Consider the following 14,449-nt stretch of genomic DNA (forward strand, 5'->3'; position numbering starts at 1 on the left):
AGGCGGAGGGGAGGCAGACGAGGCGCCACCAGCAGCACAACACCACCCGCCAGCTGCGGATGCTATCGCAAACTAATGCGGTCCTCACCCGCATTGCCCTGGCAATGGAGGGCAGGCAGCCAGCACCTGCCAGGAGTGGCAGACCTGGGGATGAGCCTCCTCCAGATGCCCCACCCCCCACCTGATGCTCCCCCAGGCAACTGAGGAGCCGGACCCGTGGCACCAGGCGTGGCCCACGACAGGGCAATTGATTGCCTTTTTTTTTATTATATTTGCTCATGATATGAGCGTTTTTGTTTTGTTTATGCTCATGATATGAGCGTTTTTGTTTTGTTTATGCGCAGGTTATGAGCGTTTTTTTATTTTGTAGTGACTGCACATGGACAGTAGTGCAGGCTACAGTGTGACTGGTGTGTGAATGTGGGGGTGACATACCTGCCAGCAAGGTGTGTCACCCTGGGTCGTCAGGGAGAAGTTATCCCCACGACCGTGTGAATGTGGTATGAATGGACAGCGACACCATTGGGGCCTTGGCATGGTGTTGCTGCTCCCAAGTCCTGCATGGTGGACTTGGGCTAATCCAATGTGAGGTGGATGTGGTGTGTGTGAGCTAGGGACCACAGTGGTGTGCATGCGTGCATTGTCCGAATGCCATGATGAATGTGTGTGTTTAACGTGTAAAGATGCGTTCCACGAGGCAACTCCTGACTGCTGTTCCCTCAGCAGACGGGTTAGCCTTGTTCAGGGGGGGGGCTGTGTGGTTGGGGGGTCAGGTCATCACATATGTCAATCTCCAGGCCCTTTCTCATGGCGTAGTTGTGCAGCACGCAACATGCACCGATGATCTGGCACACAAAGTTTGGGGAATACAACAGGGCCCCCCCGGACGTATCCAGGCATCGGAAACGGGACTTCAGGAGGCCAAATGTGCGCTCCACCACTGCACGGGTGTGTATGTGTGCAGTATTGTATCTTCTTTTTCCTCTGGTTTGGGGATTCCGGTATGGAGTCAGGAGATGGGGCCCAAGTGCATATGCAGAGTCACCTGTAAGGGAAAAGACAGGAGGATGTTAGCCATGCATGTGCCCCTCGTGATGTCTGCATCATGGGGTCGGACAGTCATGCCTGACACCCATGTCACTCACCAACCAGCCAGCTGTCCCTGTACACGTTCTGTTCGAATTCTGTTGGGATGTAGCTTTGACGGTATATGTAGCTGTCGTGGCTGGCCCCTGGGTGTTTGACACGGACGTGCCATATGAGGCATTGGGCATCGTCTATCACCTGTATGTTGATGGAATGCCAATGCTTACGATTGCGGTATATGTGCTCTGTGGCAATCAATGGCCCCCACGGTGCGTGGGAATCCGGCAATTCTGTAGAAATCCTGCATTGCCTTCTGCCGCAGATGCTCATGGGTGGGTTTGATGATGTGGTGGGACATGCGTGTGAGGATTGCGGGGACAACCTGGTGCACGCATCTGCTCATGCTGGATTGTGACATCCCAGCCACGACTCCACTTGTTCGTTGAAAAGCTCCACTGGCGAGGAAATGCAGTGTTGCCAATACCTTGACCAGTGGCTGCACTGCATGTGAGTGTTGTGTCTGGCTGGTGATTTCATCATGCAGGGCTGTGGCTAATTCCAGGATGGCATCAGGGCTGAATCTGAAGATGCGATACACTTCCGATTCCCCCATGCCAAAGATGTTCATGCGCGTACGGTATATCCTCTCCCGTGCTCTCCTACGTGCCTGGGGACACAGTAGTAGTGCTATGACCTTGGCTGCCCCTGGCATGTTGGCATACAGATGTGTTGTCCTGCAAGTGTGGTTGCTCAGCTCGTCCGTAGCGGTGCTGCTGCAGCTGCTCTCCAGCTGACCTGTGCACGTCTGTTGCTGAGTTACACCTGCTTTATGACTTTAGGCCAGACGTACAACTTACGCGCAACGCGCATAGCCTGCGCCGGGCGCATGTACGTCCGTGAATCGCCGTATCTCACTCATTTGCATATTTTTTTTTTTTTTTTAAAGTGTATTTTGTGTGTGTACTCGAGAGAGGAGCCGGACTGCAGGAGTTGGGAGTAGGCAGGCCTCCCCCAGAGGCAATCTGCCACCTTTCTCCATGCCCCGGGTGGCAATGGCGGGTGTGAGGGGGTCCTCCCACACAGCCCGCCCTACCTGCTCCGCTTTGAAGCCCAACGGGGCAGAGGGACTACCTATAAGGGAGTGAGAGGATTAGCCTGCTCAACCAGCCCCATTAGTCCTTCGCCTCTCTTTTAGAGACCGTGTGGTCAAAGTGTGTGTGTTAACCCAATTTAGAGTGCGTGTGTAGGTGTGGTGGTTTTTGTAGGAGGGGGGTGGGCGTACTAAGCACAGGCTTACCTTGCATAGCACACCCACCGGGAGCCGGGCTGAGACCACCAAATTCAATTCACATGAAGCCGAGACCGGGATCCGAACCTCTAGCTGCAGAGGTGAATGGCTTGTCAGCGCAGTGCCAATCGCGTTGAGCCACCGCAGCTCCCTTCTCATTTGCATATTTGAATAGGAAAGCAATGGGAGCGCCAGATGCGTCCAGCGTAAATATGCGCCCACGATACGCCAGCATAGGAAAGTTACGTCGGTCGGAAGAAGCCTATTTTCAGGCGTATCTAGTTCTGTGGGTACGGCGCACAGATATGATGGCGCACATTTACACTTACGCGGCGTATATCGAGATACGTCGGAGTAAGTGCTACGTGAATCTGGGCCATTGTCTGCAAGGTAGACAGACAGAATAGTGTAATGATTCTGTTAAAAAACGAGTAAATACCTATTAAATTCCTTTATCTATATCACCTCCGGCATTCTAGTTTCTGTTCTCTCATTCACTTCCTGGTTTGCATCGCTCGTTCATGTAAGAACTACATTTCCCAGTATGAATTGCGGCACGCCCAGTAATTCATACCTCCTTGAAGTCTCTAACACGTAGAGAGCGTCCTGCCACACAGATGTAGTTCCCAGGAGGGGGTGAGCACGTTACTGACCACCGCAGTAAAGCCTCCTTTCACGGTGCTCAGTAAAATCAGACAAGCAGGAAGTGAACAGAACAGAGAAGAAATAGAGCAACTTCTGAGCAAAAACGAACAATGGGGAAGTGAAAAGAGGAATGTCTGCAGGTAAAGGATGCTTATTATGAAAAAAATGTTTTTCCTTTACAACCCCTTTAAACCCCTTTAACTACATACAACCTTTTAGGCTATTAGATTGTGTTCTAATTAATTGGAAAGATTAAGAAGGTAAGGGTTGGCTTTATTGTTAACCGGAAAATCTCTGTCTTCAAGTTCAGTCCTTTAGTTTTATTAATGATAAACTCCTGGTGTTTTCAAAGATTTGCAAACAATCTAAAGCTGGCTACACACTTATGTTTTTTGTTTTTTTTTTCTTTTTTTATTCAGTCTGTGGGCATCCAACAGATTTATCTATCCATGATAAACAGTGCGGATGGACAAAATCTCCCACTGAGGCTATTATACTTTGACAGCCAGTGATGCCAAATAGTGTAGTGAAACTGGCTAAAATTCAATCAGTGTATGGCCATCTTAAAGTGTTTGTTAACCCACAGGGTACAATTTACATAATCCTCTTGGTTGCTGAAGTTAATGTCCCCCTGTGACTGTGCTTTATAAAAAAAATGCAGCTATATACCTTGTTTACAGAGCGCAGATCTACGATCCGCCGTCTTTCTCCTCTCTGACAGCTGCAGCGGGTGGGGCTGAGGATCCCCCGCTGACGTCATTCAGGAGGAGAGGAGGGGTGAGGTGGCCCCGCCCGCTGCAGCTGTAATACGAGAGAAGAGGAAGACAGCGGGTCACGTATTCGCAGATCTGTGCTCTGTAAACAAGGTATACTGTATATAGCTGCATTTTTTTATACAGCACAGTCACAGGGGGACATTTGATTCCTCAACTAAGAGGATAATGTAAATTGTACCCTAATTTGAGCAGTAGAAGGGCAGAGGGCAAACACGGAGCTCACGGAATGGAGGGAGGAGGAGGACAGAGGAGACAGAGAGCAGGGCTGCAGATGACGGAGGCCAGTAAACTGACCACGGTATCAGGGCTCAGCAGTCATGATGAACCATGATCAGTTTACAGGGGAGGGGAGAAACTGGCAGGATCAGCCAGGTTTTTTAGGGTATACAGGGGACCAAATGACACAGCACAAGCACTGTGCTGTATAACATGCTTTAAATGAGCAGGATCTTTTTCTTTTTTTGGGGGGGTTAACAAACGCTTTAACTTTCGATAACTGTCCTATCTGCCTTATGGACTAAAAAATAGATAGAGGGGAGTCTTGATACGGGGAGTCTGGGGAGCTTTTGACCTTGCATTTTGATATCATTGCTGTCGCTGAATCTAAATTGGCAGTTTCACGTAATGGTCGTCTAAAGCCTATGGTTGTATATGGAATATGGAGATGAAAAAATGGGGGGTGGGGTTATATTACCATGAAAGAACATTTGTATTCCATCCCCAAGGAGTTTTCTCTGTAAGCATTTTACATTCAGCTATTTACTGAAACATAGGCCAGTGATTGCAAATCACATTTTATTTTCTTAGCAAACAATTCACGAACTGTTTGAGCTTTACTCTCCACTTGAAGACTCAGGATTTGGAGTAAAAGCAGAAGAATTTGTAATGCTTTCTCAAGACCCACCTCCAGCAGAAACAATAGCTACAAAGTTTGCCAAACCGTTCATTGAGGTACAGTTTAACAGTTAAGTCGTTTTTACCCTTTGTAGTGAGTGTTGCCAGCCTCATAAACATTTTTTTTCAAATTTAAAGGCTTTGAAAAGTATCGAACTTGGAGGTGAACTAGACATGGAAATATCAGAATTAGAAACAAAGGGAGATAATATGGTCACGTCATCAGATGGCTGTCGCAAAGGGGAGACCTCAGAACTGACTGAGCTGGCTGCAGTGGTAGAACAGGTAAATGTTTATATGTATAAAGTACTAAAAGCATTGTTTGTCTGATTTACAGCCATATTTTATATAAGAATTCTATATATAGATGCAAAAGCGTACAAAATAAAAAGTAAGGTATATATATGTCATAAACATTATACAAACATAGAATGCGTGTTATAAAAAATGCTGTAGCTTACATTGTGTATAGCTTATTTGTTCAACAATATTAAAGGGGTATACATTGCAATGTTATATTATTAGTGTGGTGAAATACCATCAGTTGATAGAAATGGCAACATAATCAGTAGGTGGAACCTAAATGAAAGTAGATACTGTATACTGTAAAGCAATATGTATCCTAAACTTTTACTTTTTTCACATATTTTCATCCTCTATTGCATCATATTGCAGCTGATCTCCACCCAGTGTGATTGCAGTCAGTACCCACATGCATACAGTCCAACATTCCAGAGATGGTTGCATTGAATTTCTCTGAACAGGTTTCCTGAAGGTGTCAACAGTGGCCCATGTTTGCTTAATGCATAGTAAAATTACCTCTTTTACTCCCCTTGCGCCCAGAAGCGTCTAGCTGCTGTGCGTCCCTCCTGGCATTTAATGTGCCCAGGAAGCACAGGTAATGCGTACAGCCCTGCTACCTGCAGTCTGTTAAAGTTTATGGCAGGCTGCAGATAGATTGGGCTAAGAGCTGTATCGAATGATGCTCGCGATTAGGGCCTTATGAGTGTACTGCCACCTACAAGAGGACAGGAAGCTTGCAAACAAATTGTAGACCAACCCAGGATAACCGCACATACTACTATCATACCTCAGTTTTTTTGGCAGAATCTTCGGAGAATGGACATCTTTTTTCTTCAGCTCTGCAAGGTGCTTTTTGCTAGCATTTGTCTTCATTTTTTTCTCCTTGATCGAAAGTCTTCTGTGCATTGCTGTTAGAGCTGTGGTTTATTATTGCAACTCACCAGCATGGCCCACCCCCAGCTTGGCTTTTGGAGTGCTGGGAATGGACCCTGCTGGACTGAACATTGTGTCATAAGCCTGTAAGTGACCTTTGGGCTTCAGGTTCCACATAAAGTGCTTTCTAGACTCTGTTCTGGTCAAGTTAGCCATAGATTGCTTTCCATGTGCCTCAGCGTTTGCCCTGTTTTTGATGACTCACTCTGTGAGTAAGCACCTTTAAATTTCCAGCGTTCTGCAGGATCCTACTACGGAAGGGGTTAATTCTGAGGGACTATGTGCTAATCTGTTGGCAAGAATGTTACATGTGCTCAATGCTCTCTTTCCTGCCACTCAGCATTAAGGAAGCATATCCCCATTACTGCTCCTGCATTGCAAAATACCACATGGACCTCCAATCTCAGGTTATTCCTACTGCTTGCCAACAGTGACTTTAGTCACTTCTAGCCATCCTACCAATTACCGGCTACCAGCTGTCTGGTTTTCATGACTATCTGAGGGCTTGCCTTGTACATTGAGCCTAATGCCCTGTACACACGATCGGTCCATCCGATGAAAGCGGACTGATAGATTTTTTCATCAGTTATGCCTACACACCATCGGTTAAAAAAACGATCATGTCAGAACGCGGTCACGTAAACCACGTACGACGGCACCATAAAGGAGAAGTTCAAATCCAATGGCACCACCCTTGGGGCTGCTTTAGCTGATTTTGTGTTAGTAAAGACGATTCGCGCTTTTCTGTCTGTTACAGCGTGATGAATGTGCTAGCTCCATAACGAACGCTAGTTTTACCAGAACGAGTGCTCCCATCTCCTAATTTAGTCTGAGCATGCATGGATGTTTAACCGATGGACGTGCCTACAGACGATAGTTTTTTTTCTATCGGTTAGTTAATCATCAGATAATTTAGTCTGATGAAAACGGTCCATCAGACCGTTTTCATCAGACAAACCGATCGTGTGTGCGCGGCATAAGTCGCTTTATTGCTACACAGTTGTAACATGTCTGTTTCTAGACACGGCACAGCGCCACTGCAACAGGTGACCCCAGGTCACACTAGCCTAAGGATTCTAGGGACATATTGTTCCATGCCTTCATAAAATACTGATGTCTGCAATCTAGACTCCAGTTACCTTGAGATTATAGGTTTTCCCTTGTCATTGGAGTCTTTCTTTAGGCTCTCTGAGTGGGGCCAAGTCACCTGCCTTCTCGGCCGTTGTCTCTTCTATAGCCACACAAGATTCTATTGCCCAATTTACCCAGTTTCTGGCTCTATGTGTGTACCCACACCTTCTTCAAATTCAATAACTGATTTGCCTGCATCCTTTGAGGCATCCAAGCTAGTGCTTGCAGTGACAATTTCTGACTGATTCTGAGTCATCTCTATCTATAAGTAAAAAGGTTGCCTTTGATAAAGACTTATGTTATGCCGGATGGCTACACAAATGGATGAGATTGTGTTTTCTTAACATTGTGTTTTGTATGTTGAACAATGTTTTCTTCTTTTTCAATAAAAACTATCTGATTAAAAAAAAGACTTCTGTTGATATTCCAGGATTTAAAGAGACCATTTTGGCTCTTATTGATGCGGTATGGATTACTCTGAATCTGGCGAATCAGCTTGCTATCTCCAGTCTTGGGTCTTTCATAGCTCCTAGAGCACCTTTGCATATGCTCTTTTTGGGGTATTCCTATGTGGTAATTGGAAATATCCAGTTGTGCCTGTGGCACCCCCAAACTCTAACTGGACTTGTTCCTGTTTGGAATAGATTTTACTAAATAGTAGTCCACACTCACCGTGGAACCAGAGGATAACCATAACAGGTAAACCAGTAGGGCAAGGAAGAAGAACTTCTTGCATTCAAGAATCGTGCTGATCAGCAGTTGAGATCCCTCTTTGAAACCCATTTCTTGCCATAAGAGTATGGTCAAATTCTCTCAGAAGAGATCTCTTTACTGCAGCAGTAATCCTTTACTGCGTATGGGGCCGATGTCTGGAGCCTTACACCCCAGCTGTGATGGCCTGCTGAAAACTTCTCCGCCTATCTCCTTTATGTTTTTTTTTGCCAATGCTTATGAGCAGAGCACTCTGATTGAAGTGATGGAATGCGGACAATGCATCAAAGGAGCACCTCATCCCCCTTCATATTCAACTTGGTTCTCTGGCCACCGCCAAGGTCTGGCAAAAAAAAGCCTGCTAAACCATTAGAGAAACCTCCATTAGCATAAAGGTGCATGCCCATTTTACTGTAGTCAGTTAGGATGTATACCTACAGATTACCATCCTTCCATGTTTCTAACTCTTTTTTTTCAATAAAATAATTTTTTATTGATTACAACAAACTAAAAAAAAAGAATGAACATTGGTATCCATTACATCTCTTTACCCCACCCAATGTAGTGTTCACTGTCAAAAAACAAAGCAACCCAACAAACATACTATCTTACACAACAACTACTAGACCAAAAAAAAAAAGATCCAAAGAGGAAATTTCCCTTATCTTTTTTTTTCCTTCTGTGTCTTTTGGAAAGACTCTTTCCCTTTCCTTCCTTCCTCCCTATATTTGCGTTCAACTGTCCCTTTTTTTTTTCAATTCCCTCCTTCGCCTTGATCCTATATAATAGCTATTTACGTATATGTATTAATTTCACTCCAATGTTAACTTTCTTACCTAATGACCCATATTAATGTGCTCATCAGATTTCTCAACCAGATCAGACTCTAACCACCGAAGCCAGATCTTTCCAAATTTCTTAGGGCATCTCTTATGTTTAAAGGTCAGTTCCTCTCATCTTAAATTAAGATGAATTGCTTTAATCCATTGATCTGTCTTTGGTGGAGAGTTTGATATTAATTTTTTGCAATATGAGTTTCTGTGCCATGTACATAGTTCTCAGCCACATCTCTTGCGTCTCATCTGGGATAGTGTCTATCGGCATGACCCCTAACAATGCTAATTTTGGGTCAGGCTGTACCTGTGTGGAACACAAGGAGTTCAAAGTATCAAATATAAACTCCCAGTAGCGGTGCAGTTTGGGGCAGCGCCACAACATATGTATAAGTGTACCAGTACTGTTTATACATCTTGGCAATTAGATGTAAGTGTTTTAACCCAGGAATACAATTTTAATGGAGTATAGTGAGCTCAATGAATAATACCAATTTGAGTCATATATTGTGTGGAGGATAAGGATACCTTAAATACGTTTTTCAAGGCTCCTCATCACTAAGGCCCCTTTCACACTGGGGCGTTTTTCGGGCGTTATTCAAGTGTTTTTTTAGGTGCTTTGGCGTTAAAAAAATCCTGTAAAGTGCCTGAAAGAAGCCTCATCTACAATCCCAATGTGAAAGCCTGAGTGCTTTCAGAGCCCTTTCACACTGCCAGCGCCTGAAAAACGCTGGTAAAGCACCGCTAAGACTGTAACGTTTTAGGGCGTTTTTGCAGTGCCTCAGTGTGGAGCTTTTTTTTCATCGCCCAAAAGCTGTTCCACAGATGCTGCTTGCAGGACTTTTCTCAACGCCCCGCCAGTGCAACGCCTCAATGTGAAAGGGCAAGGCGTTTTTACAGCGCTTTCAATTCATTTCAATGGAGAGGGGCGTTTTTGGAGCGTTTTTTTTTCAGCACCCAAAAGCTGCTCCAAAGATGCTGCTTGCAGGACTCAGTGTGAAAGGTCCATTGAGATGCATGAAGAGCATTTTATGAGCGTTTTAATAGCGCTATTTTAACGCTAAAACGCTGTAAAAACGCTTCAGTGTGAAAGGGGTCTAAGTGTCTCTAGGTCTCTTCATCACCATCCAAGGCTGCCTTCTTGTGAGTTGACTCTAGTAGTCATTTTAAAAGAAGAGTATATCTTTCCCATTAGTCCCTGTTTAGCACATCTAGTAGTAACTGCCATAGTTAAGATTAATGAAGGATTATATTTTAATGTGAATGTCTTTGCTTGGGACTGTAAGGCATGCCATAACTGTAGGTATTGAAAAAATGGTTTATTAGACAAATTATATTTTTCTGCCAATTTATCAAATAATTGCAAAGCATCATTATCATAGAGTTGGCTAAGAAACAAAATGCTTGCCTTTTTCCATAACTCTAAATATTTACATTTTGCCTTTTCAGGCAATCGTTGATTATTCCATATAGACATATATTGTGTTTAACCCTCATAATGAGTTTCTTGTTGAACAGTGGTCCAAATCCTATGTACCAATGCAATGTAGGATATCTGCATTATTAAAATATTGGTAGGAAACTATTAACTGCACTAATGGATTTATCAGCATTTGGGAGAATATATTTGTTGTATAGGATTCTCACAATCTCTAGTATTCCAACCATTTAATTGCTGAAGTTGAGATGCCAGATAATAAAGCCTAGCATTACTGACAGACAATCCTACTCCTTCCTTAGATAACTGCAAAGTTTTCAAGCTGATCCGAGGATGTTTAGATCTCTAAACAGAATATCTATTTGTTTAAAACATTTCCGTGGTAACTATATAGGACAGTTATGGAGCAAATATAATAATTGTGGCATCCAGATCATCTTTATCAAATTGGCTCTACCTATTATTGTCAAAAGCAATTTGCTCCAGATATTTGCCACTTGCCCAAGCCGCTTAATAGTGGGGACAGGTTCCTCTTCACAGATTTAGATATGGACAGAAAGTATATTTCTCCTGCGCTCGTAAAGGCGGTATTGGTGTGAAGTGGTAGTAATTTCAGATGGTGAGTTTGTGTAGGATTAACATGCGAATCCCGCTGCCTAGACTGACCTGGGGTGGTCCGTAGATGGCCAAGTGAAAAAAGAGAAAAAAGCCACGTGATCTAACGCATGGATCAAATGGATAAAGTTTATTAAAACCAAGTAGATAAATAAATAAAAATAAATTACTACATATTCATAAAGACTAGGTTACAAAATGTTCATTTAAAATGAGAAGTGCTCATGCAAGAGCAGGTGCTTAGTGGTAGGCTGACATGTTTCGAGGGGTTTCCTCTTCATCAGAGCCTTGGAAAATGAGAACAGAATTATATTCTATGCTGCAAAGAGGGATGCAGTGGGTTGCTGCATCTCTCTTTGCAGCATAGAACAGCATTCTGTCAGGAGGACTGCAGTGCCCCAGAGGAGACCGTTTCCAGCCTGCAGCCGACATCTTTACACTGCAGCTTCTTTACAAGCCAAAACGCAGAGCGCTGGGATGTTGACACCTTCTAAGCAAAGAAGAATTTAACATTCATTATGTGATACAACTCCCAATCAGTCGCTCTTCTATGTATGAATCTATAAATCAATTACACTATGCAGACATTTGTTCTAATTTTCCAAGGCTCTGATGAAGAGGAAACCCCTTGAAACACGTCAGCCTACCACTAAGCATCTGCCCTTGCATGAGCACTACTCATTTTAAATGAACATTTTGTAACCTAGTCTTTATGAATATGTAGTAATTTATTTTTATTTATTTATTTATCTACTTGGTTTTAATAAACTGTATCCATTTGATCCATGCGTTAGATCGCGCGTCTTTTTCCTCTTTTTTCACTCCTCTTCACATATGTACTAACTTGTGATGTAATATGTACTCCTAGATATTTAAATGTTGAAACTACTGCAATCTGAGAAGCAGAGATTGGCAGATTGATCGCCAAGGGGTCCACAGGTAAAAATACTGACTTATCCCAATTTATCTTAAAGCCTGAAAAGGAACCATATGTTATAATTAAAGACATTACTGCCTCCAATGAGGACTAAGTATCTCCCAGAAATAGAAGTGTGAAATCCGCATATAAGGCAATTTTGTCCTCTCCCATCTACAAAACCCAGCAATATTCTTTGATTGCCGGATAGAAGCAGCTAACGGTTCTAAAACTGAAGCAAACAACAAAGGTGATAATGGGCATCCCTGTCTTGTTCCTCATTGCAGTGAGAAAGGTGCTGATATACAGTATCTCACAAAAGTGAGTACACCCCTTACATTTTTGTAAACATTTTATTATATCTTTTCATATGACAACACTGAAGAAATTTCACTTTCCTACAATGTAAAGTAGTGAGTGTACAGCTTGTTTAACAGTGTAAATTTGATGTCCCTTCAAAATAACTCAACACACAGCCATTAATGTCTAAACCGCTGGCAACAAATGTGAGTACACCTTTAAGTGAAAATGTCCAAATTGGGCCCAATTAGCCATTTTCCCTCCCCGGCAACATGTGACTCAGGTCTCAGGTGTGAATGGGAAGCAGGTTTGTTAAATTTGGTGTTATCACTCTCACTCTCTCATACTGGTCACTGTAAATTCATTATGGCACCTCATGGCAAAGAACTCTGAGGATATGAAAAGATAATTGTTGCTGTATATAAAGATGACATAGGCTATAAGAAGATTGCCAAGATCCTGAAATTGAGCTGCAACACGGTGGCCAAGACCATACAGCAGTTTAACAGGACAAGTTCCACTCAGAACAGGCCTCACTATGGTTGTCCAGAGGTTGTCTTAAAGAAATAGACGTATGAGTGCTGTCAGCATTGCTGCAGAGGTTGAAGAGGTGCGGGGTCAGCATGTCAGTGCTCAGACCATACTCCGCACACTGCATCAAATTGGTCTGCATGGCTGTCATCCCAGAAGAAAGCCTCTTCTAAAGATAATGCATAAGAAAGCCCACAAACAGTTTGTTGAAAACAAGCAGACTAATGACATGGATTACTGGAACTAAACAATACCACAAAAAGTCCCATTCTATACTATCAAAAGCTTTAGCCGCATCAAGCGACAATATAGCTCTATTACCCAGATTTTCCATGGAACCTGTAGATTAATAAATAAACACCTTATATTCACTGCCGTGGATCTATTTGGGATATAGCCTGATGGATCCTTATGCATCTTAAGCCTCATACACACGACCGAGGAATTTGACGGGCGAAACACATAGTTTTCCTCGTCGAGTTCCTTGTTAGGCTGTCGAGGAACTCGACAAGGCAAGTTTCTCCATTCCCATCGAGGAAATAGAGAACTTGCTCTCTTTTTGGCTCGTCGAGTTTCTCGACAGTTTCCTCGACGGAAATGTACACACGACCGGTTTCTCCCAGCAAGTTTCTTGCTGGTTTTTGCGGAGAAACTCGGTCATGTGTACGAGGCTTGAGAAAGGAATTTCATCAATCTAGTAGCTAATTCTTTTGCCAAAAATTTAACATCCGAGGTAAGTAATGAGATTGGATGATATGATTCAGGGTTGCTTGGAGATTTATCAGGTTTTAACAGCACTATGATAATTGCTTCATTCATAGAAGATGGCAGATAGCCACCGTCAAATGCAGTATTAAAGACCTCCAACAATTCAGGTAGCAAGTCTTCTCCAAAAACCTTGTAAACCTCCCCTGGTAAACCATCTGCTCCTGGGGCTTTATTATTAGGCATATTAGCTGAGGCTATTTGGAGTTCTACAAGTGATAAGGGTTGGTCCAGCATCTCCTTATCACTCTCTGATAATTCTGCTAGAGTAATGGTTTTAAAAAAAAGTTTCAAATCAGCTTCCGTATAGGATACTTTTCTACTATACACGTTTTTAGTCAGTAACATATGATGAAATCTCCAAAGTTGTTTGCACCTTTTTAGTGGGAGAAATTTGTAATTCCACTATTTGTGACATTGTTTTTTGGGATTTTACAATTGCAGACAAGAGGTGACCCATGTTTTCCCCATCCTCAAAATATGTTTTTTGAAGGAAAAAACGTTTCTGCTTCTACTTTTTTTATGCGAGATACCGGAATATATCTGTTGTTTTTGAATCCATATCTGCTGAGTTTCTTTCTTTTTGAGATTCAGCCTTTGAAGTCTTCTTTCGTCACTAATTCTTCCCAAGCCCTAGATCTTTTTTTTATTCTAGAAATTTGTGAAATAAACAGACCTCTCATTAAAGCTTTAAATGAATCCCAATAGATCTGTGAAGATACAGTAGATTTATTGATAGTGTCATGAGTCATAATATCAAGTTTTATTTTCTGTTTTGAAGGAAAAAGGTCAAACCAGTAAGGGTTGACTTTCCATAAAGTGCTGGTATGGGTTAAATGGCTCTGACTCTTTAATCTCATCTCTGCACCCTGAGTTTTCTCCGTGGGTCTGGCCCCATTGTTCAACCGAGTTTCTGAGTTGATTGCCCTTGAGGACTGGGCAGCTCCTGGACTGGTGAATCAGCATTCCAGTTTTTTGGTTGGTCTTCTCTTCCCACCTTCTAGTTTTAGAACATCCTGTCATTGGAGCATTCTCCCAATACACACCTCGAAGTTCCAGAAAATGTTAGTACTTCTAAATTTCGGGTTCACCGCCTGAGATTTCTGTTGTAGATCCAGTTTTTACAATGTCATGGTGCAGGCATACCTCTTCCATCAAGGAGGACCAGGAGATATCGCTAAAACAGGAGAGGTAGTTTGGATCCTGACTTGGATTACATTTTGTGCTCTAGTCCTATTTGTTGTGCTCATCCCAATTGTGGTGTACTGGAGGTTTCCCCAACTG

At 43.0% G+C, this 14,449-nt stretch overlaps 1 protein-coding gene across 6 annotated transcripts in view; it reads left to right on the plus strand.

Annotated features, from left to right (window-relative positions):
- LOC120935641 (E1A-binding protein p400-like) overlaps window positions 1-14,449 on the plus strand; it is a 290,514-nt gene that overhangs the window by 212,333 nt on the left and 63,732 nt on the right. For all 6 annotated transcript variants that reach the window (XM_040347697.1, XM_040347694.1, XM_040347700.1 and 3 more), the window contains 2 exons: window positions 4,603-4,746; window positions 4,828-4,974. In XM_040347697.1, the coding sequence (XP_040203631.1) occupies window positions 4,603-4,746; window positions 4,828-4,974 (291 nt within the window). The remainder of the gene's footprint in view (window positions 1-4,602; window positions 4,747-4,827; window positions 4,975-14,449) is intronic.

This window comes from Rana temporaria, chromosome 1 (assembly GCF_905171775.1).
Source record: "Rana temporaria chromosome 1, aRanTem1.1, whole genome shotgun sequence".
Lineage (NCBI taxonomy): Eukaryota > Metazoa > Chordata > Amphibia > Anura > Ranidae > Rana > Rana temporaria.